The sequence below is a fragment of the Anas acuta genome, chromosome 4, assembly GCF_963932015.1.
Source record: "Anas acuta chromosome 4, bAnaAcu1.1, whole genome shotgun sequence".
NCBI lineage: Eukaryota > Metazoa > Chordata > Aves > Anseriformes > Anatidae > Anas > Anas acuta.
In genome coordinates, this window is record NC_088982.1 from 43,085,537 (window position 1) to 43,111,497 (window position 25,961).

Sequence of the window (25,961 nt, forward strand, 5' to 3'; positions counted from 1 at the left end):
CGGAGAGGCGTTTCATGTCCTTTTTGAGGCCAGTGATGACTATGCAGTCAGAATGTGCGCATTTAAAATTGCCTTTTAAATAGTCTTTTGCTCATCCAGCCAGAAGCCTCTAAATCTGACATCATAAGACATTGCTGTGGGGAACATTTTCCTGTCACACTGGGAAGATTAGAGATGAAAGAGGGCTATACGGAGCAAAGTCTGATGCAATGAGGATGAATTTGCTCTATAAGTTGAGTGATTAGGAGAGATATCTAGAAGTAAGACATACAGGCTAGATGTCTTTTTTGGACCATGAGCAAATAGGATTTAGAAAGTAGAAGAGAGACTGTGACAAAGTGAGACACATGAGAGCTAAATGCAAACAGGCGTTCTCCCAGCTTTCCAACTTCTTACTCACCTGGCACAGTGGAGAGCCGGGAGTGCCACAGGTTTAAGATCTGTCTGTGCTGCCCATCTCTTCTGCACGAGTACTTCAAGTACAGCAAAAGAAAACTGAGAGTGAACGCTAACCTTTCAGACATTGATCAAACTTCATATTCCACAGCCTTGCCTTTCTGCCCTTTTGACTGTGCATTAGGGAATGCCTCTCCCTGTTTACACTTCTGTTGTCATGTGAGTAGCCCTGTTGGGCTTATAGCATATTTATTTTCATAAATCTTCCTTGCTAGAAAACACATTACATTTTATTGTTATTCTTAAGACACTCGTATAAACATTGTATCATTTCTATAATTACACACCTAAGTAGGTAGGATGCCTGATTGAACAGATTGTTTACTGTTATTCTTTTATAAATCTTTTTATTTCAGTAAGATGATAATGTGTGCTCTCACTCTGATACAGTACAAGACGCGTGCTAGGAGGAGCAGATTGTTGACTATTGTTTTAATAAATATTTTTATTAAGCTGATTTATATTAAAGTGATCTCTTTTACCAGCAGGGAAAAAAATGGTTTCGAGAATGACTAGCCAACTGCAACAGACATAATAATAGCCATCAAGTTTATAGTAGTACCTTCAAACAATCGCAAATGAAGACATATGTTGTTTCACAAAAAACATGCATTATGAAACATGAAATTGCATCATGTTTAAGGTATTCTGCATACAATATGTGTTAGTGAAGTGAAAGGGCACATCTGTGCCGTACTTACTCAGATGACTGTTTTATTCACTGGATGATGGCAATTTATTCATTGATTTCTGGACCCCAGATTGCCTAGAAGATATCAGATATCTGGCTGATGTTAAAACAGTTGGACCTTGCATTTGAATCTCATTCTTTGTAGCTGTTTAAAAATCATAACTGAATAATAAGCAAACAAAAAAAAAAGAACAAAACAGAAATAAAGAATCAAATAGCATTCCCTCCTCTCTGATCCATCAGATGGAACGACATACACTTACATACTTAATTAAAACTTACTTTGGCTGTGCATATACTGAAGTCAAGGTCTGGACCATAAAATGAAGATGTTATAGGAAATGACCGTAGACAATCATATTGTTGTCTGGTAGTGCCATAAACAGGTTTTCGGAACTTAACAACAACAAGAAAAAGCATTTAATTTCCGTTTTTTTTTGCCTAAAGCCAAGTATGGGGGGAGGTCTCATGCCTTCCTTCCCAAGCTAAGAGAAAAAGTGTTGATAGGTATACTCTGTTTACCAAGTAGAGGTGTAGTATACCACTGTTTAGTGTGGCAGTAGCCAGTGCACTGTCTCTTCCCTGTTCCACTTAATAAACGTGTGGGCCTGATAAGGGGAAAGAATCAAGGCTGGTACTTCAGCCACTGTGTGCTAGGGTCCTCCTTATGGTCTGCTTGACTTCCATGCATGGCTGTCTCCTCCCTATCCCGGGGACCATACCCAACCACCCAGCTTTAGAAGGAGTGTTCCCAATGCAATTTTCACTTCTCAGGATCCTTCATTCAGGGTAATCAATCCATAGGAAACAAAACTCTGCCCAGAAACATGAGAATATCCTACTCGCCCTCTGTCATCCACTGCTTAACAGATTCTACAACCTTAACGACATTGAACTCAGAGGGACAATGCAGACAGATACATCAAAGCACCATTGACACTCTGTAAAAATAAGATTAAGACAGGATTCCCCTCGCACTCATTGCAATGTGCAGTCTTTGTAAGAAATCTCTTTTAAGCTCACATAGCAGAACATGGCTGGAAGTTTTAAAAACACAAAAGTGTACTCCCAACTTTCATTTCTGTACCTAAGAGCCTCCAAATATAATAAAAAGTGAGGTATATTGAACTGATACTCAGAGTGGAAAATTTAAAAGTTAATTTCTACTAGCATTCAGATATTTTTCTATGCAAAGTATTCATTTCATTGTGGTAGAAAGCAACAATGTTTTCTCAAGTTTACTCCCTCTCCCCTTGGGAAAAAAACATGCAAAAATCACAGCCCTTCCACACCAAAATAATTCTTGATGGAAATATTAAAGGTAGAGGAATAATATTTCTTCTGAAACAACTCGCAACATTGTATTTACCTTTGCCTGATCAGTTCCACAGAAAATACTATTTATATTTAAGCCAAAATGGAACATTTTCCATTTTTTTCTGGCCTATGTGGTCAAGGCAATCTCAAAGCCATAGAGGATTGTTTCTATTAAGAGGAAAGAAGAATGGTATCCATCAGATAATTGTTCTGGAAAACACAGTGCTTTCACCACACTCTTCCTTCTGTAATGCCAAAACAACCCATCCACCACCAGTGTGTTTCCAAATATACTCACAGCTGAACAAACACAGAGGAAAACAAGGGGATACAGGGCATCACAAGGCATCCCGCTTCGCTCCCCTGTGGGCCAGCCAGTGGTGCGGGTGGGCTGCGGGAAGGATCCCTGGGGACAGCAGTGGGCACCAAAGGGCTGCATGGTGAGCACGTGTCTGTTTACCAGATGCCGTTAAGGTCTTTCACCATAAGAACAGGAGAAAAGGAGAAACTCCTCTGCCTCACTGTGGATAGATCAGCAACAGTCATAGTTACAATCAGGCAACAATTGCTCTGCCACTAGCAGTGGCTACTGCTATACATGCTTTTCCTCAACGATAGAGGAGTGACAATTTAAACATTTGCTGAAGGAGGCCTTGGGGGTGACCAGCTCCCAACCCCTACTTGTAGCTGGACTATTGCCAGCCTGGCTCAGGTCAGCAATGGCAGTGCCAAGTCTTGAAAACCCCCAAGGACAGCATCTTCGCAGTCTCCCTGGATACCATTTTCCAGTGCTGCATATCCTCCTAGCAAGGACAGTTAACTCTTATCCATTTCTTCCCTACAACAAGCAAAGGAAGGTGTGACCACTATGCTTGGTGCAGCAGGGATCACCTCTTCCTGGCAATGAGCACTCCCAGTCACCCCTGCTCAGACCTACCAAAAAGGGGGAAACCAGGGCAGCATCCCCCAAGATGAGCCGGGACCATTGCCTTGGTGCAACCACTGGCGTGGGCAGCCCACACAGGAACAGGACAGGACGCCTTGCAGCTGCACAGTTGTGATCTTATGAATGCCTTTGCAAGAGAGAGAAAAAAAAAATTGGCATTATAGAAGGAAGAGTGTGGTAAAAGCCATAATTTGGCTGGGATTAAAGAAACCACTGGAAGTTCCTTAGTTTTAAATTTTGCACAGATGTCAACTATACTTGTTCCTACTGTCTTTAATTTAATGTCTGGAATATTGTGGTAATGTAATTCAGATGACATATGACTGGGAAACAGCCAGACCAACAGATTTGTGAAATTTTCTTTTTATGTTTAGATTTAATAAAAAAAAAAAAAAAAAAAAAGATCTCTCATGTGTGGCTTTTCTACACAGCAGTGTAAGAAACTGCTCTAGAAAGCTATGAAAAATAGAAGTGCGGTGCACTTGAAAATGCCTGCAGCCAGGCTGGAAGTCAAGGACACCTCGTAGTACTGGTGGCAGCTGCCATTTTCTCATTTTTCCCAGCTCAGCATGCCACAGCTCTCCCCCTTCCCACTGTGGAGAAGAGGCAAATGCCAGAATGATCATCATTTGCTTCAGCCCCTCGGCCCTTTTTTTCAGGCGCCAGGGTGCAGAAGCCAGTGTGCCCACGCTAAACGAGCCCTGTGCTCCATCCTGCTGCAGGGCAGCTCCCTTCCCTTACCAATGCTGGTGGGGGTTGCTTTCCACACCCCCAAAATCCCTTTGCAGTGCACAGGTGAGCAAGGAGAGTGAGCTTCATGACATGCTCTGCGTGTGTGATGAAGATAACCCATGCAGCTGCTGCAGCCCATGCAGCACCGTGTTAGATATGCCCAGTGTCAGGCTAGGTTTGTGCTGCCTTCAAACCCTGCCTTGTCTTGCCACTGGCCACACAGAAGGAGATTTTGGTGAAGAGTGGAAGTTTTTCCACCTGTAAAAATGTACCTGCCCCTAGCAAGCCCTGAAGTTTCCTGAAACCTCACGTTTCAGAAATCAAAGTTGAAGGGATGCTGGCAGCATCTGCTGGTGCTGCCCTGCCTCACAGGGATGAGCAGGGCTCTCAGCTGGGCCCCACATCAACCAGCTGAAGGAAACCTCCAGTGGGGCGGTGCACCTTTCCCAAACTACCTTAACTCTCTGCACAGGGATTTACCTGTTCATATATAGCAAGATCATCAGAAATCAACCTTAACAAATAGAGAAATCTTGTAAGAACCAAGTGCATCTTGCTCTCATTATAAAAAAAAAAAAAAGTTGGATGATGACATGAAATTAAAAAAACACACTGCAACTTTTGGAGTGACCCTATCTGGTCCTTTTTGTTCTTTCAGCTCTTTCACAACATATTGCAAAACAAGAGTGGAGGGCACCGTGGCTTTTAGAACAGTAATATCAGTATTTATTTAAGAGACTTGAGACAAAATGAACCAGAGGCAGATTCCTATTGTTTTGTATGCACCTGCATCTTACCCCAACTGTGTCTCCAGTAAGGTCCTGCTTAGTCTGGAGTAAGTGGTCCTAGAGACAACAAGCTAAACTATCTTTTCCATAATGCATTCATAACTACTTTCTCCCTGTCCCTGTTACCATGATGGGGTGAAGGTAGCACTGATTCCCCAGCACATGCCTCTGCCTGCCAGAGAAAACTGTAGCTTATATGATGTCTGGCAGCAGAGGTGCCCACGCATTGGCAGTGCAGCAGCACCCTGCAGGAGCACCTTTAGGTAAAATGAAACCATCCCAACTGGCGTGCTTAGTGCTCAGGTTGGCAGAGGAGTTGGAAGAACTCTTCAATAGACGACTTCTTTAAAACTTCAGTCTAGCCTCACTCTGTGTGCAAGTGACTCATATTGTTTGGAATCAATCTGCATTTGTTGCTTTATGCAACTGCAATAATCTAAATTTCTACTCATAAAAGACATTAGAGCCATGTTCAAGCACAGAAAAAGGGCAGCAACAGGCTCCCACTGTCCTCTCTCTAGTTGCCATCAGCAGCTTTCTGAGTTAACTGCTCTTTCATGTATTTTAACTGTGAATTTATCAACTTATTTATTGCCAAATTCTCATCTTTGACTTAAAAAAATACAGTAACTGATAGGGTTCAAAATTTAGCCACGAAAAAAAACACATGGCAATCTGTATGCATCTTTCTGCTGACCTCTTTCAACAAAATATTACCTACACAATAGCCTCAGCAGCTTGGAGACCTGAACTGCTATTTCAAGAAATTTACCCCTTCACCATATTACTGTAGGTCTACAAATGCATACCTTTTTTCACTCAGAATGTTGACTCGGCTTTAATCTTAAACATACGGATGTCATTCTCTTTTTGCTCAGAGGCACTGATGCAACTGAAGAAAAACATTAGGTTTCTGGAGGGAGGCCAAGCTGGAGAGCAGCAGCGTAGGATATACAGTGCCTCCATTGACATCAGATCTGGAAGCAGATCAGATGTGAATGGAAGACCCACAGTGAGTCAGGTTTGCATGTAAACCTCCACCAAGCCTGGATCAGCTCCAAAAGCTGATGTGATATCAATGAAAGAGCTGCACTGTATCCACTTTCAGATACTTCTGTGGCACAATCAGATCAGTTTTAGCTACAGATTAAAATTTGGCCAAACTGTGTGGATATTTTTTTTTAAATGGACTTGTTGAAACTTCATTAAAAGATTGTTAAGACATTACACACAGCAAACAGAGCTCAGAAACCCATGGTTAAACAGGACTCTGTGACCAGTTTTAGCTAAAGAAAGAAAGATCGGACTCTGCCAATTTTACCTCTTCACATTTGACAAACACTTATTTTCAACAGAGGCCTTTTGTTATTATATTTTATTTCCTATTGGCAATTTCAGGTGTTTTTATCCCTTGGCTGCTGATTGATGGATTTATTAGTTCCTGGAATCCAGGAAGATTTTTGTCTTGGGATTAAAACAATTTAAAGTGACCAAAACAGTAATTCCTTTCTGAGAACGTTCAGTTATAAATATGTAGGCTATCAAGTATTCCCCTGCTTTTTAATATATATTTACTTTTATTGTTTTCTGAAATGTGTATTTTACTGTTACATCCATGCTGTTCTCCCACTCTCCTAATTCTCACACCAGGTTTTTGAAATCGAATAATGCAAATGGAGAAGTCAGGAAGAAACAAAGCAAGCCAATTTCCATTAGTAAAGCACCACCTTCTCTTAATTTTGTGGAAAACAATCTGCACGTCATGTACCACAAACCAAAGCAAAGAATATAAATGCTGCCAGATCCTCACTTCTACTGTAAGGTCAGGGTTCTTGCTTTTTATAACCTTGTAATCTCAGAACTTCCTACTTACCAATTTCTTTCTGTTTCTGCTGAGCAGGAAGAAAGGAAATACAAATCCATTCTCATTTTAGTTGGTAGGTCTAAAGGTTCTCACACACACTTAGAATTCAGTCCCTGCTGTGCAGCCCTGTCCTAACCCACCATGCTGATGTCTTTCTGGGTCTTTCAGATATCATTTCTTCACCGTAAACTCAGTATTTTCTTTTTTTGTGTGCTGTGCAGTTACACAATATCAAACTATTGCAAGAATCTATTACATTTCATGGCATCAATTCAAGACCAAAAAAAAAATTTGCCACCTTTGCAAGAACCCAGTACAATTTGAATGTGTTTAATTTGAGGTACATTTGCAGCCAGTAGGTTAGATGTGAGCAGAAAGGAGAAACTCATTTGTTTGTGTGCCAGGTCAGCAGTAAGTGGGTGAACTCTACAGTGCCCCTGTAATTTTGGAGGAACTCTCTCCACCAACGCTCACAGTTTTTATGCCACTATATCAAAGCATTTAGGCTAACAAATAATTAACAGGCATCACACTGTGCATATAAGACAGTTGAAATTGCAAGAAGGTCCGGGAGACACAGGTCCTTCATCAAGGCCAGAAAGCCCATATACTACTCTGCTCCCTCTTCTCTTGTTCCAGGTGTACAATAGATACTATAGCCCCTTCTACACTTTTCTCTAGATCCCAGCTCTGGAGCTGCCTATAAGCTGGTAGCAGCCTTGAAAGACATGCATGGAAATGCGGGAGTTATTGTATCCTTTTGTGTTTTTGTTTTGTTTTGTTGTTTTTTGTTTTTTTTTTTTTTTCTTACCATGCATAAGTATGTATTAGCAAATGGAGATGAATCCTGCCCTCGGCAGTAGACACTCAGTACCACATTCATTCATTCACCCCTTTGTTCATTCTATGGCTATGAAACAATACATTCCCACAAATTAAAAACATGCTAAACATTAACCATGCTCATGGTTTTAGAACCATACATATGTAATCTGGTTCCCCATTTCTGTTGAAACCTCTGGGAAAGCTCCCACTTCAGACTTTCTCTTTTGGGGCAACAGTGGGGCCCTCTGCCCTTTCTGCTTTGTGACTATACCAGGATTTTACTTCCCTCTCCTATCCTACCCTTATGCATGTACACCAGGAATTGTTCCTGATGTGCCAGGTACATCCAGCCTTCCCTTCCCTTCCTTACAAGGGAATCTTATATACCTTTGTTGCCTGCATTGTGGGGAAGGTTTGTAATGGTGCTTGAAGTTCCAGGCTCATTGAAAATGCCACCCTTCATCTCCACTGCCTTTGTGAAATTCTTTTTTTTTCTTTTCTTTTCTTTTTTTAATGCAGTAGAGATGGAGTCTGACACTAAAGTCTTTGCATGTGTGAACTTTCTAGGTAAATGCCAGCTTGACTCATCCCATAATTAAAACTTGTCAGAAGGATATCCCAGTTTATATATTTGAGCAGTATTATTGTTCAAGGGACAAGCATAAGCAATTTATCTTAATTTGAGATGGCAAAGAAATGAGTGAGAAAGACTAGCAGCAGATGTACTTTTGTTTTCTTTGTGTGATGCAAAAACAAAATAGAAACTGAATCCCTCAGTTACTGTTTTTGTATGCATATTAAAAAAGATATCAGACTTGAGTCAAGGTTTTATCTCAGCAGTACATTTCATGCATTAACCCCCTCCTTTTATGCACTGCAGACTAGATTATGTCTCCTCTCAGCTGTGCAGGAGCACAGTATGTAGGGGAAAAGGTAACAGCTTCCCTCTTTTCTCCCTAGTGTGTAAGAGGCATAGACCAAATCCAGGTATAGGGATAACCAACCACTACTGATGAACATCTTAATGACAGAGAGATAAGGTACTGTTAATGAAAGCTAAGAATGGCTTTACTGAGTCCACACCCCTTATTTCAAAGCAATAATGCCATGGGACTGAACATCCTTTCTGTCTTCCTTATGAGGTTGGTAGCCTTATTCAAGAGCTATATATAACACCTGCATGTGAGGCCGGTAAGCATGTAAAAACCTTTTAGCTTTGGCCGCTATAGGGTAGGAGTAAACCTAAGAGCTACTCCTGTGACACAACCTTATTTTGGTGTAGCTACTTACCTGCCTGTTACTTACCATACTTTTGTCTCGTGCCCCCCATGGACTGTAACATGAAGAGAAAAAAAACGTTGGTAAGATAAACTTTTGTTTTTCTCTCCATATGTAGAGTTAGAATGACTGTACTGACACCCACAAACCAATCTTGATTAAAAACTTATGTAAATAAAAAGATTTGACCCTTAGAATTGTATGCAACAAATGGCGTTAATCTGCTGAAGATAAACAGATAATTTTATCCCTTGCTACTAATTTTAAGTCATAAGAAATGGTTTAAAAATTGTTATACAACCCTCTCCATTTGAGTTCTCATAGTTTCCAGTTTCACTCATTGTGTTGATCATATGCTTTGTGTACGCGATCCGGATGGTATCCTTGGTACTTTTATCCCAGAAAATACCCATAAAGGTGTATGTAGTCTTCTTTGTAGGTTTCTCTGAAGTCTATATCCTTTTCAGAATGCATCACAACCTTGCTGTCTTCAATTCAAATGCTCAGTCTCTCCAGAGACTCCTCTTCATCTCATTTTTCTTTCAGGGCAGTAGATGCTGGACTCCTTTTTTGAGTCTTTCAGTAAAGCTCAAAAGCCAAACAAAACATACAGAAACCTCTGACTAGATTTCCAGTTTTCTATGGGGTTCTTAACCTATGGGTCTTTTCAATCTTCAGGTTCAGTCAACACAAGAACTAGCTCCTACCTTGTAACTTGACAGTGGCCCTAGTTGTAGACAAACCACTCATTATCACAAGTCTTTTGGCAAGCACGCAAAACCTGTTAGCTTCATTCCTCTCCTCCCTACATCACTAGCCCCTTTTTATCTCAAACACACATCTTTACCCAGCTGCACCTGTGTCTGATGGAGTGGGGTCTGAACATCTGCAGACACAACATAGCAGGCTGAACCCTTAGGAGCCACACGGTCACCTAGTGAGTTAGTCAGTAAGTGTGGAAAAAAGGTTTCAATGTAGTCATAGAAAGTTTTGATTTTAGAATTAAAATTTAGCTTTAAGTCCCAATCTGCTAAACAAGTAAGTTTACTTGAGTGTCAGGATTTCAGGAAAACCACTTAGGTATCACTTGTGTAAATGCTCAGTTTCATGGAAGCTCTGGGCAGGAAGGCATAGCCCCTGACTGCAGCAGAGGTCCAGAATTCACCTTTGTGCTGCAAAGAATTTGGTCCATGAGCATCAAATAGTATTTCTTATTAATGGGATACCTATACTCCTGGTAGAAGCCTATATGTCCAAACACTACCAACTGCTGCAATTTAAGAAGTCATAAAAGAGTCATAAAAACAATTCAAATGCCAGTTTGCTTCAGGCACTGTACTTAATCGGTATGTCATCCAGACACATGTGCTTGTCATTAAAGAAATGGATTTTCACTGGTAAAGTAATATCAGCAAACTCGTTGATGATACCAATGATACCATTGATGACGGTGACATGAATTTCATTTTCATACATGAACGTAACACAGGCTGACCAGGTGGTTATCTCCAAATGGAGGTTTGTGAACACTCACCAAAATGGTTAGGCTGCAATACCAATTGTTGATCTGAGGGATTTCTGGTGACTTCTGCAGGGAAAAAAAAAAAAAAAAAAAAAAAAAAAGGAAGAAGAAAGATGGATCCAGACAGCAGTCCTTATAAACACAGTTTAAACAATGTGATTTCACAGTTGCTTAAAAGTCACAGAGCAGCTGCGTTGAAATTGTAAAATCTGCAGTTTTATTATGCCAATGACTTTCTATTGGCCTCAGTCATAAAATAACATACTCCTCACTGAAGTTCTCTGCTAAACAAAAAACACATCCAGACTGACTAAAAATCAAACTCAGACAAGCAAAAAACAATTTGGCCTTCATCTAGTTGGGCTCAATTGGTCCAATAATAAACAATTTTATTTTTCTTCTTCACTGCTACTGATAATAGTGATAATAATACTGATACCTTATTCCCAACGGAGAAAATAAAGCTCTGAAAAGTAACTATTGCTGAGAAGAATTCATAAATAGTGTTTCACCCTCCTGAAGAAGGTAATGGCATGCTGATTTTTTTCTATTTTTTTTTTTCTATTACTGTTTTTGTACAAATTTTAAATTTGTCAACTGCAGAAGAGGATGTGCTGAAGAGGTTTCTCTCCAGCAGAGAAGACATGCAAGTCTTAATCATTCAGTGCTGCTTGGGAATTCAGGCAGTGGCTTTATTGCTTCTAGAGTAATAACTATTTTTAGCCCACATCTTCTGTGCCTATGTCTGTACACTTAGAGGGTACATTAAGGTCTAGTGTACTGTATACTTTAGGCAGAATAAAAATAGGTTCTAAATATAGCACTTACTTGAACACAAAATAGATGTTCCAGATAATACTTCAGGCAGTGAAACTACTACAACACCGTACTGCTCATAGGTATAATGTCAAAGCACCAGGGAAAACAGTCCTTTTTTCAATCTCTGTGACGACAAGTAACATTTGAATCATATACTTGAAAACAGGGATATAGGTAGGAATATTGCCTTTCACTCATTTAAAGATAATGTTCAATGTATGATTTCTTCATGCTTTTTAGACTCACTTTTCTAATACTGAATGTGTTTTTCTCATGCTTTGTACTCTCTGACAACAGTAACTTGTCAAACAGTCAAAGGACAGCATGCCAGCATAGGGCACAAAACCTTCTTGAGAAGCTTGTAAACAATATACTGTGATTTGTATCACATTATACTTGTATGGGATTGTGTCCACTAATTTGATATTTTTATTGGTATTTAATGATCATATGACAGGATAAAAGACGATACAGTATGGTGTGGCTATGGTCAGGGTATCAAATATTGAATCACTGGGAATCCCCCAAATACATTCTAATTATCCCGTTACACTTCTTAGATTTAATTTAGTCTCTTATGCATACTCTTAGTTTTAGAAAACAGTGAATATTAATCTTCTGAAAGTATAAATAAAATTGATCTCTGTGGACATTATCTGATGAGTCATCTCTTGGACTATGTAGAAATTCAGTTACTATCAAATAAATTTTATTTTTGGTACAGCTACAGCTAATGCAGTCATCATGCTCACAGTGTTTACCATTTAACCTTAGAACTTGTATTAATTTTATGGTGGAACTAAAACGATAGACCACAGTCATTTAATAGACTACCTAGGTACACAGGCATAGAGCTGAGTCTAGATTCTTCTGCCCTCAAAAAGACATCAAACTGTGACTGTTCAACTTCTAGGGTTAGCAGCCTGTTGAATTGGAAGGGGCCTTTCATATCTCTCTGAGATAAGATTTCAGATCACTTTGCACACTCAGCCTGATCCTCTTAATAGTATTTCTGGTTTACATTTGGATGGCAATGGCTAATGGATTAAACCAGTCAGGTCAGCAAGAATTATTCAGGCTTCTACCTGAATCCCACCTTGACCTTCCATTGAAAAACTAGCATTTGAAAGTGAGAGAATCATCCAAGTCCCTGCCTTGAGATCCATGTCACAGGAGTGACAGCATTGTAAGACTGCGCTGTGAAAAAAATGACAGATAAAAAAACTGATTTTTTAAAATATCTAATGTATTTTTAAGTATATCTTACATAGGTTCCCGAGCAATTCCTCATCCCAGAGCTATTGTTTTATGCACATGGAAACTCAACTATGAATGCATTAATTCTCGGAAAAATTGCTGACTGATGAGTTTCTTAACAGGGTTTCCAATATTGAAGATGGCAACTGGACAGAAATGGTGGTAGGGTGCACCACCATGTGCCTCCATACAATCTCCATACAGTTGGAAAAGAAGGGCTGGATGATTCATGGAAAGCTGGAAAAAATCACATGGAAGGTGATTCAGAGCTCTCCTGTGCTGAAAATTGAGGCTTCATTGCTTTGTCTTCTGGATACTCCACTAAGCATATAGGGAGACCAAAGTTCTAATTTAAGTACCCAAGGTCTCACATCCTGTATTTACATTTGGCATGTAAATTCTCTTGGGCAAAAATGTGAAGCCCAGGTTACACGGACTGTGAAAAAGGCATAGGTTCACTCCCGTCTGCTTTTTGAACACTGAAGCTTCCAAAAACTTGGTGGTAAAAAGCTGCCAATGATGACAAGAATAAAATAATAATTTTAATAATGTCAATAATTTTTATGCAAGCTGTACCTTTTGAAACCTCCACATCTTTAACAGAAATGATGTATGATTTGCAATTCTTAAGACAGACAACTTCGCCAAAACATGCTGTCAGCTTCATTTTGATTGTTTCTTTCCCCCAAATGTAGCAATTCACAGAATTGATCTCTCTCTTGTTTTATTTTCAATAATCAAAGGAAGGAAGCCATCATCCAGAAATGCACTGTAAAGCGGACTGTTATCTAATGCAGTGAAACACAATGCATGATTTGTGTTTTCTTTAACTGATTTAAATCACAGCTGAATTGCAAATCCCTCCTTGTCAGAGAGAATGTAAAATTTGGGCAGCACTGGAGTTCTAACAAACCTGAATGATGACCTTGCACATCCTTTCTTTCCCTTTTGAATGCTCATGAACTTAATTTGAGTGTAAGTGTTTCAAGGATCAGTCTGAAACAGTGTTTTTGAACTCAGCTGGGTCACAGGAACTTTCTCAGCACTCTATTCTAATTTGCAGGTTTGCTATAATAAAAGCTTCAAATATATTGCTACTGTCTAGACATTTTATCTGAAACAAGTGTCCTTTGTAGTCTCAGAGGACTTTTCTATTTTATTTCCAGTAAATCAAAGTCTGTGAAGAGCTTTGGTTCTTATTAAGACATACCCTTCACAGTTCAGCGATTGCCAACAGAGGCAAGCCATTGACAGTTCATTTACATATAAGTGATGACTTCCATCAGGTAGTTGGCTCAAAAATACAATGGACATTTAGAGCATATCCAATATTTCTTGTTCTTTGATGAGCATCAAGTGCCAATTTATATATAGAAACTGACTATTGGAAAGTGAAGGTTTCTTTTCACTGACCTTACACTGTCTTTTGCAGATCTGGAGTGACAATATGTCACTCCACTAAAAGTGAGTTCATTTCCCCAAAGAGACATGTGAAGAAATACCAATACAACTGTAATACCCTCCCACCCCCTTTCCTGCTGTATTCCTTGGTAATGCAAGTCACCATGCTGTAAAGCAGCCAGTGGGGCAAGGGTTGGGACCCTGGGGGGCTGAACCCCACAGTGACAGAGGGCAAAGTGGAGGTGTCGAGCAGCCAAATGAACAGCCATGCTCTCTGTCAGGTGGGAAGCCCCAAGGGTGGAAGGAGTGGGGAGTGACGGCAGCTGCCTGCCAAAAACAACCTGGATGCCACACTAATAGTGAATACTGATATAGTCACAGAAGGTACAAATACAGTTTGACAAGGCAGAGGGAGGTGCTAGGGCTGCTGTGTGATGCAGCTGGCTCAGACAAATGCAAAATGGGGTTCCATCCTTGATATGATTTCATGCTTGGGTGATATGGCAAGTGGAAAAATGGAGGAACTAGTGGTGAGCCATATCCAAAGGTCTAGCAGTGATAACAGATCATGGATGTGCATCCTCTGTCTGGAGAGGATGAGGAAGAGCAAACCATTCAGGTAATGTTAGATATTTTACTTAGTATTTTCATTATTGGATGGCATTTTTTACAGTCAAGAGCAAGGCAGAAATGTATTAGAAAAAAATAGGAATATAATAAAAATAATAGAATTTTTATTTAATAGCAGAAAAAAAAAAAAAGAAAAACAATAAAAAAAAATTTCAAAGCCAGAAGCAGGCAAAGGTGAACACGAATACCTTCCTTTTAGAAGATGGATGGAGCCAGAATACACGTCCTGGAACAACATCTATTCAGAACAGTATTTTTTACATTTGTATTTAATATGAGAAAGGAAGGCAGAGAAAAGGAATCCTTCCAGTTACCCTACTACTTCCACTAAGAGAGAGCAAACAATTCATCCAGCAGTACTAAATGCTTCAAATCTTCCCCAAGTTTTTTACTGCCTCCAAGTCCCCATTAAAGCTGCAGCATGAGTTGCACATATGCCACATGTCTATTCCTTCAAATTAATCGGGAAGGGGGGGGTGCAGAAAAGTGGTTAGCTGATAACCTGGTAGGTCATTTTTATCTCAGAAACAGTAATCAATTCTTTCTTTCAGCCAGATTCTTAAGCATCTTGTTTGGGCTGAAGGAGCATGAACAGCTGGGGATGGACAGTTGGCAGCTCCTAAAGGGAATCAGCTGGCAGTGGGTAGACACTTCTCCCTGAGCACCACAACTATTTTAGAGGGTCCCCATTGCCTCTCACCTCCAGGTGGGATGGATGCTGAACCAGCTGCTGGTGTGCCTATGCAGCACAGGAGAAAAAATCTCTATGAAAATAATAATGGGTTTCTTGCATCAGTTGTTGGCTGTGCTTACGGAGCAAAAGAAACAAGCCCTGCCTGCCCTTATTGATTCTTGTCTCCATGTTGCACAACACAATTATGCCAGTTTAAGGGACAGCGGTTCCTCTGCACCCAATGAAAAAAAATCAGAGGCATAATTTACTCTTTTAGGCCTCATGTTCTGAAATACTGAATTTTTAGAGAAGGAAGCTACTGGAAGACTGGTAGAATAAAGATCTGTCCCTTACACATTTGAAAGACAAATTGCCTTAAAAAAAATAAACACACTGGCTTATATGTTGCTCTACAAAGGCTACCAGATAGTATATTTTTATGCTTTTCTTCTCAGTTGACTACATCATAGCGTTTTAATTTTTGAATCTATTATGTACATTGCACACTGTTTTACCCTATCAAGTGCAAACTGATTGGTTTAAAATTACATAACCTGCTGGAGATTTTCAATTTAATTTTTATAACCTACTTGAGAATGTCTTTAACATGAAGGAGCCCTGTGTCTTGCTTACTCTCAGATGCAATATTCTTTCCAATGAAAGAGTGTTTCTACACTGGAGTTTGATTTCTAAAGACTTCACCATCTCTTTTTCATGCAGTGACACCAACAATCCTGATCAGAGAGGTGTTTTTTTTTCCTGCTCTTTCATTGAAGAAATCACTAATGCAGCTGACACTTGAAAATCAGTTTTCTTTGACTTCTTACGGGAAAATGCTGCAATAAGAAAAAAAAAAAAAAAAGCCATTAATTCATTAAAGCATATCACAAGTTTAATAATAAGAAGTTAGATAAACAAGGCAAATAACACTTAAAACATCAAGAAATCCATACATTTTACATTCTTGGGAGAAGGCTGATAAATTAATTTTCCCAGTTGAGACTATGCAGAAAACCTAGGATGAATTTTCAGCTTGTTTCAGGGACACCAAACTCTAAATAAATAATTAGCCAGAGTGACTTGACTTCACCGCATTTACAGAGCCATGCTGTACATGCAAGCCACTCTTAGTTCAAGTGTCCAAGGAAGACATAATATTTCTATAATCATTACTCGTTTTGTTTTCAGTTATCGGATTCCCGATAGTTTGCAGGCAACGTAGAACTATTATCCATGTGATCAAAGAGATATGACTGCTGTTTTGGATCACCCAAAATAGTTTCTAATATTTTTCTTCTTCGATTGAGAAACTTGCTAACACGTCCATAATTTGGCCTTGCTGTAATACATATTTTTTTAGACTGGTTTCAGGATTTGCTAACACAGTTGCTTGGTAACATTTTCATTTTTTTTTAAACAAGGAGAAGTCGAGTCAGATATGTAAAATACAAACATTACAAAAAGAAAGAACAATTTTGAATATTTTATGAAGCCAAATAATGAAAAGGGAAGATAATTTCCACTTGGTCCTGTAATTCCAGGAATGCCACTACTTACATATTCTGGCCCGAAATGGGGCCATGCTTTGTTGTAGAAGACTTGGAGAGATCATTTAAGACATTCTACTCATCCTGACTAAGCCAAAGAAGAAAAACATCAATAGTGCACAAGAGGAAAGAGTTACTTGCACCCATCAGAAAAGAAGAAAAATGGGACCAAAAATACACTCCTGTACACCAGTCAAGCATCCCTACAGAAGATTATAAGAGTTGACACAGAAGCTCCTAAGTACTGACACTAATTCCCCAGAACAAGACACTTTTGGTCATCTTCATATCCCCTGGAGATACCCTCCTAACATGCAAGAGAAACAGGATTGCTAGGGAGCCAGGTATGACTGCATCAGGCAAACAAGGACATGCTGAGCATGCTTTGCCAAGAATAGCAAAGTATGTGTTTTTAAAATTAAAAGGTATGTTCCCTGTAAGGAGAGGAAGAAATACTGCTTTCTGTACTGCATTCGTATAGCAGCCCCTTACCAACGCTGCTTGTTGCACAGAAGTGCCTCACACGGTAAATACTCATTTGAAAATAGGACCAACACCATCCAGAGCTATGTTCTTGGTATGTATTTTGGCTTGCTTTAAAGTAAAGTAAAATAAAATAGCATATATTTAGCTTTAAAATGGCACATACTTGGCACAGTTTTGATGAATAGGAGTTTACCATGTGGATATTACTTTCTACAGAAAATAGACTATTCAAAAGAAATAACAAGAGCAGGATGCTTTCTAATATGTTCCAAAAGTAGAGAAAACAAACACACACACACACAGGCAAACAAACAAACAAACAAAGGACTTCGTTCTGCAAATACTTTCACATGTGAGAAAATGGCACTTAGCTGCCTTCACGCCAGTTGTTATTTCTGAAAGGAGGAGGACCAATTCCCTTCTGACAAGACTAAGATTAATGCTGTCTGAGTAACAGGTAGTCAAATGACTTTCACAGACATAAAACAAATTTATTTTTTTCTTTTTAAACTATTTATCATTAATACAATAGAGGATTGGAATAACACACAGAGACATACATGGACACACACCCCTAATTTGTGCATTCAGCCAGTACCACACTATTGTAAAAGATTAGGTCCCACAGATTTCACTGTTGCTGACAGTGACTTTGCAGGCCAAAATAGACAGGTTTTCTGTCACATATAGACATGGTGAGGTAAGTTAGGGACTAGGTGGGAAATGAGTTGCTTAAAGAGGATTCCTTCCTGCATCACTACTGTCAACACAGCTAACACCGTTTTGACCAGTATCCTGGTCATTCCTGCAGTGCCTCCACATCCAACATGATCCTTATGAACCGTGTTAAAAGGTTACTTAGCATTTATTTTAGCATTTGGACTGAGCAATGCAGTACTCAACTGGAAAATGCAATTGGAATCAGTGGAGAATAATTATGAAGGGTATAGAAAGAAACAATTGCCAAGAACATTTATATTATGATTTCAAAGTCTAACCAAGCCTCTCCTCCATCAGTAGTGAAAACAAGGAGACAGGAGGAGAATAACAACAGAAGGGAGAAGAAAGAGAAGCAGCTGGAAGAAATAAGCAGGAAGCCCCAGAATGGAAACTCTCTTGGCAAGATCTGTGGAAAATAGACCCATATCCATAGAGCTGAATTGTATAAAATAATCCATTACCAAATAAAGATTTATATAATACACATATTTAAGCTTTGCTATTACCTTTTCTGCCCAAGTAAAGAAAGAAAGAAAAAAGAAAAAGAAAAAAAAAATAAAAGGAAAAAAAAGATCTTTGATAGTTTGGATAATAGTCCAAATAGCAAGGGTCAACTGAAATTTATTTTGAAATTTTTCTTCCTCTGCATGTGGTGCACTTGGTCTCTTGACCTTTTGCATATAAAAGACAGTCTCACCTAAACACTCCTTATTGGACAGAGTATGTGGGGCTTCTTAAAATCTCAGCATTGAGATAACATCAGAAGTGGAAAGTGGGACTGGGTAGTGGGAAGTACAGGAAACAAAGCTAGGAGTATTCCAGAAAACAAACTAACTAACTAACAAAAACATCTCAAACCAGAGTATTACATCTGTTTCCAACATAAACCTGAACATGAAAAGTATTCTTATAATTACTGCTGAAGACACCTCAAGATACCTATAGAGCAGAGAAGCAAAAAGCTGCCATAAGACAGCTCTCCCCAATTATCTTATGCTACCGAAAAATTACCTTGCAGTGTTCACACATGAAGCTGTACATGTATATTGTACAGCAGAGACAGCCGCTTTACAATGTCTTAAAGACATGTTGTTATGAGGTACTGGCTTCTGTAGGCAAAAAATTAGGGAAGCCTAATTTAACTGAAGTGGATTTCACATGTCCATCTCTGCAGCTGTTCATTGCCTCTGATAAATGCTTCAAGCATACTTTCTCAGTGTGCTAGTACACTGTAACAAATTACCTTGGTTGTTTCCCCAGTTTTCTCATCTTGAAAATTACAGTAATACTGAACTACTTTTCAACCATTAGTTATCTACGATTATTTTAAAAATACAGAAAAACGTATATCACTTACTATTGAAAATACATCAGCAAATATACACGTTATATTGGTTAGCATTGGAAGTACAACAGCCTAACTCCTCCTGGACAAAAGTCCCTTTAACTGATCAAGACAGAACTGCACGAGTCGGCAACAACTCAAAAGAACTACCACAGAGTAAAGATGGAGAACTGCAACTGATGTTGAAGGGAGAGCATGTTTAGGTAGTGTCACAAATACAGATACTGAGATGTCGCATAGCTGTCCACTGAAAACTGCTGAAATTGAAGGTGCAATCCAGAATGACCCAGAGCACTGAAAAGTAAACAGTCACTTTGCATCCTTTCATGAGAGGGAAGCTATAGCCTGAAATCTAGAGTGGTACCTGTCCTGCAGTCCCTGGCTAACTCTTGTTATCATGAATGAACCATACTTAAGCTACTTTTCAATTCTAAGATATTACATGTGTTACAGATTTTTAAGTCAACTTGCCAGTTTAGATGGATATTATCACATCTGTTTACTGCTGGTAGACATTAAAAAGGAGTATGAGGACACAGCATTTTATTCTTGAACCATTTACACCCCTGTAAGTACTTAAGATCATAACTATTTATTTGGATGACAAAAAGATTTTCTCATTTTTCTTTTTTTTTTACTTCTTTCTATTTTCACTTCAGCTTTTTGATGAACCAATAAAGCTGTAAAAACAGCCTCAGTCTTACAGAAGTTAGCAGCAATATTGTAACATAAGTTTCTGCTGGAGAAAATACATTAAAAGCAAAGATGACAGCTTGACATGCAGAGTTACAAGGCTGGCATGTAAAGAAAAAGTCATGTCGTTATTGGGCATAGAATTCTCTAAGAAATAATAAATATGAAAACCTGCAACGACTTTTTAGGTCAGTCTCCTGAATATAACTAATACTGAGATATTCTGCAGTATCCCAACCTGGGCTGCAATTTACAGTTATACATAGGCATACTTCCCAACTCACCATACAGACAACACAAATAATAATCAGGATGTACAAAGGGATGTCAACTATGTGAAAAACAAAAGAAGACTAGCAGAAAAGCAGCAATGGATGAGCATTAAAAAACTTGGATATTTTGTCTATTTTTCATAGCTAAATTTGCAGTTTTGTAGGGAAGGTTGTTGAGTAGGCTGTCTCTCACCCTCCAGGACTGTCATTCCCCCACAAAAGGTCAGGGGAAAGGCTGCTGACACATGGTGACATAGCCTCGCCTTGCCTTCAGAGCAGCATCAGTGACAAGAAGTTCAGTTCTGCCTGCCTCCAGTGAAACAGATTCATCTACCTAAGCACATCTTTTTAAGTTGGAAAATCCGATGTAACAGCATTTGGAGAAAGGAAACTGGAGTCAATTGAGTCCCTGAAAGCTCTTGAGGGACAAACAATGCTCATTTTAAAGGAAATCTATGCTTAATACTATAAACCTATTTCAAACTCACCAAGTATGAGTTTTTAAATTTGAAAACAGGAAGAAAAGTACAGTTCATATAATCGCTGGTACATACAGCATTTGTACATATATACAGTCTAATGCATGTAATGTAACGGGCTCTTGCTGTCTAGTTCCCCCAGTGGGTCCAGTGGTTACTCTACACACAAGACTGCATTACGATATAAGAGCATGGAAAAGCTGGTCTCTCAAATCATTCATTATTATTTTAAACCTAGAAGCACAAAAGCTAGAATGACATTTAAAAATGGGCAAAAGAAACAAGAAACAAGAAAAGACACAAATGTTATTGAAATATTAGCTAAGGAACAATCTTTTCTCTACATATAGTACGAAGCTGCTTCATCATCTCTCCATTAGAGTTTCTCTATCTGAGCTACAGTATACACATGCTGGTATGGGATTATGTTCTGTGCATTATGGCTAGTTAAATATTTCTCAAAAGTTAATCCACTTTGAAATTTATTAAGCAGTAAAAGTAAAATTCTATTAACCTTAATGGGATTTACACGAGGGAATTCACACTTAATATGGATGCAACACTGATGCTTAAAACTGTTGCCAGGAAAAGAAGACAGGCTTAGAGAAGTTAAAGCCATCACATTTTCTATTTATGTAGTCCTTCACAAGGGTAATCCTCTGTATATTAAGGAGACAAGAAAATGCCACAGACTGGTTAGTATTTAAGCTTCTCAGATGCCGAGTGAGATAGCTGCCTGTGCCAATAAAGGGTGGTCTTATTGTTGTGGGACTAATAAACATTGTTAGAAGGATGGGAAGGCATTATCTTTGGTTTTCTTATGGGTTCTGAAAGTGCTATTGCTCACATTTTCTACTGTATAATGCTGTACAGTAACATCGCTGTTGGAATATGTTCCCTGTAATATAATATACATGTAATTCAATGAATACAAATTCACATTCTCTCTGTACCAGCCATTCCTCATAACCAAAATAAAGTAAAACTCCTCAGATTTTTCTCCAGAGATTGTCCATCTCTATTGTTTTCAGGGTAAAATTAATTGTTTGGTTGCCTTTAAATCATCTAGTTAACATGTGGGATATAATTGACTTCATTTGGGAAGGCTGAGTGAGCTCTGAGCATGTGATCCTGAATTCAGTCCTTTACCAAGAAGAAATTTACCCAATGTAATCCAAAATGTAAGATTGCTGAATAGCTGAGATTTCACTAGGAGGGAGCCAGGAGGTCCTGAATTTTGTCCACTTAATGGTCAGATTGAGGGCTGCACAGAAAATCATAAGGGACCCTGAGGTTTGGGCCCCCACCATATGCCCCAAAGGAGTGGCATTTGGTGCAGAACCTACCACAGCTTCTCCCTGCTAGCAGAAGGCAGCAGAAGCCAGAGAGCATTTGGCTCCCATAGGTACAACTGTAGGGCTGTCTCAGCTTTCAGGCTTTGTGGGATCACTCACAGCACCTGCAAGCAGTTAACTCTGCTGGTGATGGCAACCATTTAGAAGTTGCCCTCCTGGTGGTTTCATGGGTTTCAGCTGGCATGTCAGCCCCATTTTTGGGTACCCAGGTGGTAGAAAGGTTGAATTATTTGTCCAGGCACTGTGTCCTGGGAGTACATTTCACTCAAAGCAAGTCATGTTACCCAGGTGGTATCCTGCCCTAACAGTCTTACATAAAAGCCCCAACAAAAACGTTTATAATACTGAGGTCTAATATTCTATAAAATAAAATAAAATAAAATAAAATAAAATAAAATAAAATAAAATAAAATAAAATAAAATAAAATAAAATAAAATAAAATAAAATAAAATAAAATAAAATAAAATAAAATAACACACTTGGAACAATCATGAAAGAATTAGAAAAAGACAATCTTGTATAAGTTAGTAGAAACATCTCAGACTTCACAAGGTTGTAAATTTGGATACCCTGACATAAAAGTAGCAGCCTGAAACAAAATTACTGAAATCGTGCTGCAATACAAATTAGCTTGTTCTTTTAAAATAAACCATATTGTAAGTGCACTTGGATATCCTGACAATAACATGCAGTCTAAAATGATGAAAAAGAATCACTTATTTTCCTATTTGGCTTTTCTTTCATCAGGATTTAAATATTCTCATGCTTTTAGCATCTTTCCCTTCTCTGATAAAGCAACCCCGATACGCTAACAATAACATAAAGCATTCTAATATGTATGGATTTGCATCTAAAAGTCTGGTTTGTTATTCCATTCATGTCATTCTGCCCAGAACTTTTGAAGAAGGCCATTTTAAAGCCAATAAAGACGAGTTCCTCTCCGAGAAGCAAGATCTGCTGTGTCAACATTCTTCATTAGATAAGATAAACTACGCAAAAATCTGAAAATTAAATTAGACAGCGCAGAGATGAATTTAATGGTAACTATCTTCTGAACATAGAGATAATTTGATTTTGGTCTTACAGTAAGCTTTCTCATACACAGAATCAGAGCCAAGCTACATACTGTGAAACTAAGCCTACACCTTTTCTTGCTAGGTAAGTAGAGGGTTCATCTGCAAGGGCATTTGGGGTTGAAGATTTGGGGATCCTGTATTCTGGACTGCATTCTCCTTCCCATCACATAATTGTAATAATGGAGTGACAAAGTGATTTGTCTTTACATGTGTGTGCCAGGAGCCTTGAAATGTTGATTGATTTTGGTCATAGCAACTGATCTTCCAAGCAAAAGGACAGGGAGAACAGGAAGAAAGTCCTGAGCCAATCTTTTAATAATGTGTCTGAGATTGCACTGGATAGGTATCCAAACCTTCACTGGAAAAAAAACATTTGATATAGCACAAAATATAACAGATTTTTTTCATAAGCCCACCAAACCTAACAGAGCCTTTCCTGACATTTAAAACCAGAGGATCAGGATCATAGAAGCTTGTCAGACCAGTAGGGACTTGGCACCTTTCAGCGTTGGAGCATGCCAACATGTGCTGCAACAAAGAGATACATCTGGGCATGAACCCTCTGATGGCTTCGGTCCTGTCAATGTAAAACATGGCAGCCTCTCAGCAGAGCACAAATGCACTTACTGGTGGCTTAGATTGCATGGGCAGGGCAAATGCTTGTGCAATGAGTGAGGTTTTCATTCACTTGCTGCTCTCACAGATGAGCATTCAGGTTTTCCCACCAAGGTCCCATTGAATTTAGACCCCCCATTGGATATGAACAGTGAGTTCACCATTGCTATACTCTCCAACAACGAGGGCTTACAACCAGTGCCCTTTTGATGACTGCCTACCTATCTAGTTAGGAAACACAGAGGAGCCATCCCACAGACCTTTCTCTGGAACCCACTACCACACAGGGTATCTCTGAACATTTACACGCACAGCCCACTGAACTTCACGCTAAGATCACTGAAACAAGCACTGCATTGCTCATCTTGTATTTGCTTTTTTTTTTTTTTTTTTTTTTTTTTGTAGTGATATTGAGGGATATTTTACTTTCAAATGCTATCTGTCTCGAATTAATGAGGATAAAAAGCATGCAGTACATTGCTACATATTTTCAGTAGCCCTTATGTTGTTTTCACCCTGTGAATGTTCTTGAGGGGAAATACACCACTAAAAAAGACATATATGAAAGCAAAAAGTAGTTATACTGAGTCCTCTCTCCCTTCCTACTCATATATCTGTCTTTGTTCTCTCTGCAAAGTATCCACGTGGCCTGATGGGCTACATGAGAAAGAATAGAGAGAAATATATTGAGTGAGAAAAAAATAAATTTAAAATGTTTATTTCTCTTAAAAAATGTGCAGCAGACAGAGAACAGACAGCATAATTCTTTCCTAATATTCTAAATTCTTTACCATCCACAATCATATTTGGTAAGGACACAGGCACTGCATCAGTACTTCCTTGCTAATTTGTCATCTACGCCAGGCTCCAGAACCCAGATTCCCCATATCAGGCATCAATCTGTATCAGCACACAGAGTCATAATTCCTTGCTATGAAAACCCACACACCAGGAAATGGAAGTGCAAACAGGTTTATGCACATGGATGCAGAAATTCAGAAGCTCAGTAATACAGACAAGCACAAACGGTACATCTACAGGCTGACTGCCCAAGACCAGTTTATCTTCTGCTTTTTTTTCTCAATTCCCTAGACATCTTTATATATACATATGTATATGTATGTACATACACACACACACATATGTAAGTATGTGTAAGTAATATATAGGTACATTAAAGGAGGCTGTAGCGAGGTGGGCATCGGTCTATTCTCCCACGTGCCTGGCGACAAGACAAGGGGGAATGGGCTAAAGTTGTGCCAGGGCTGGTTTAGGTTGGATATTAGGAAAAACTTCTTTACCAAAAGGGTTGTTAGGCACTGGAATGGGCTGCTCACGGAAGTGGTTGAGTCACCATCTCTGGAGGTCTTTAAAAGACATTTAGAGGTAGAGCTTAGTGATATGGCTTAGTGGAGGACTGGTTAGTGTTAGGTCAGAGGTTGGACTAGGTGATCTTGGAGGTCTCTTCCAACCTAGATGATTCTGTGATTCTGTAATATACAATCTTCTCTTTTCAAGTCTGTACCTATATTATCCTCAAATACACAATTAAATTATTATAAGCTTCACTGCATTATTTAAAATACTACTTATAAGTTTTGATACATTTCATTGCATCTCTTTTTAAATAAATTCATAAAAGTATTTTAATATATCATTGGTATTAATCTTAGTTGAATATTCAGCCTTAATTGAATTAATATTTAACAGATTCCTGCAATCTGTCCAAGTCTTTTTGCTGAAGAACAATCTCTTTCTACTGCAGCAGCTGAAGCAAGAATTCCTTGAAGTTTGGGAAACTGACAAAATTTCACAACAGAATATTAGATCATGTCCTCACAAAATGCTTCTGAAACATGCAAACATACCCACACATCTGGGAAACTACTGCTGTAAAATCTCTCTCCTGCAACTAATCCTTACTCAGCCTTTAGTCAAGCTCCAACCACTCAACAGAGCCTGTAATTTCCTGAAAAGTCAACGTTTTCTTTCAGAGAAAGTGGCCACAGAGTCAAGTGATGAAATAGAAACACAGAAATAAAGATGCTAAATCAATAATTTAAGAGATAATGCATATAGCTCAATTAAATACCTTTGCAATTTTTCCATTTGTCCAATACATATTTTTGAATAATTTTAATATCTAGTAGAAAAACAAAAACAAAAAAACTTC

The 25,961-nt window shown here is 38.8% G+C and overlaps 1 protein-coding gene and 1 long non-coding RNA gene across 2 annotated transcripts in view; both read right to left on the minus strand.

Annotated features, from left to right (window-relative positions):
* LOC137856047 (uncharacterized) overlaps nt 1–4,053 on the minus strand; it is a 43,486-nt gene extending 39,433 nt beyond the window's left edge. The window contains exons 1-3 of the long non-coding RNA XR_011096157.1: nt 2,763–4,053; nt 1,158–1,222; nt 401–473 (exon numbers count right to left, since the gene is read on the minus strand). This is a non-coding gene — a long non-coding RNA (uncharacterized lncRNA). The remainder of the gene's footprint in view (nt 1–400; nt 474–1,157; nt 1,223–2,762) is intronic.
* Nucleotides 4,054–14,046: 9,993 nt separating this feature from the next.
* Nucleotides 14,047–25,961, minus strand: part of IQCM (IQ motif containing M) — a 123,689-nt gene continuing 111,774 nt past the window's right edge. The window contains 2 exon segments of the mRNA XM_068680927.1: nt 14,047–15,957; nt 15,959–16,035. Coding sequence (XP_068537028.1) covers nt 15,898–15,957; nt 15,959–16,035 — 137 coding nt within the window. The 3' untranslated portion in view covers nt 14,047–15,897.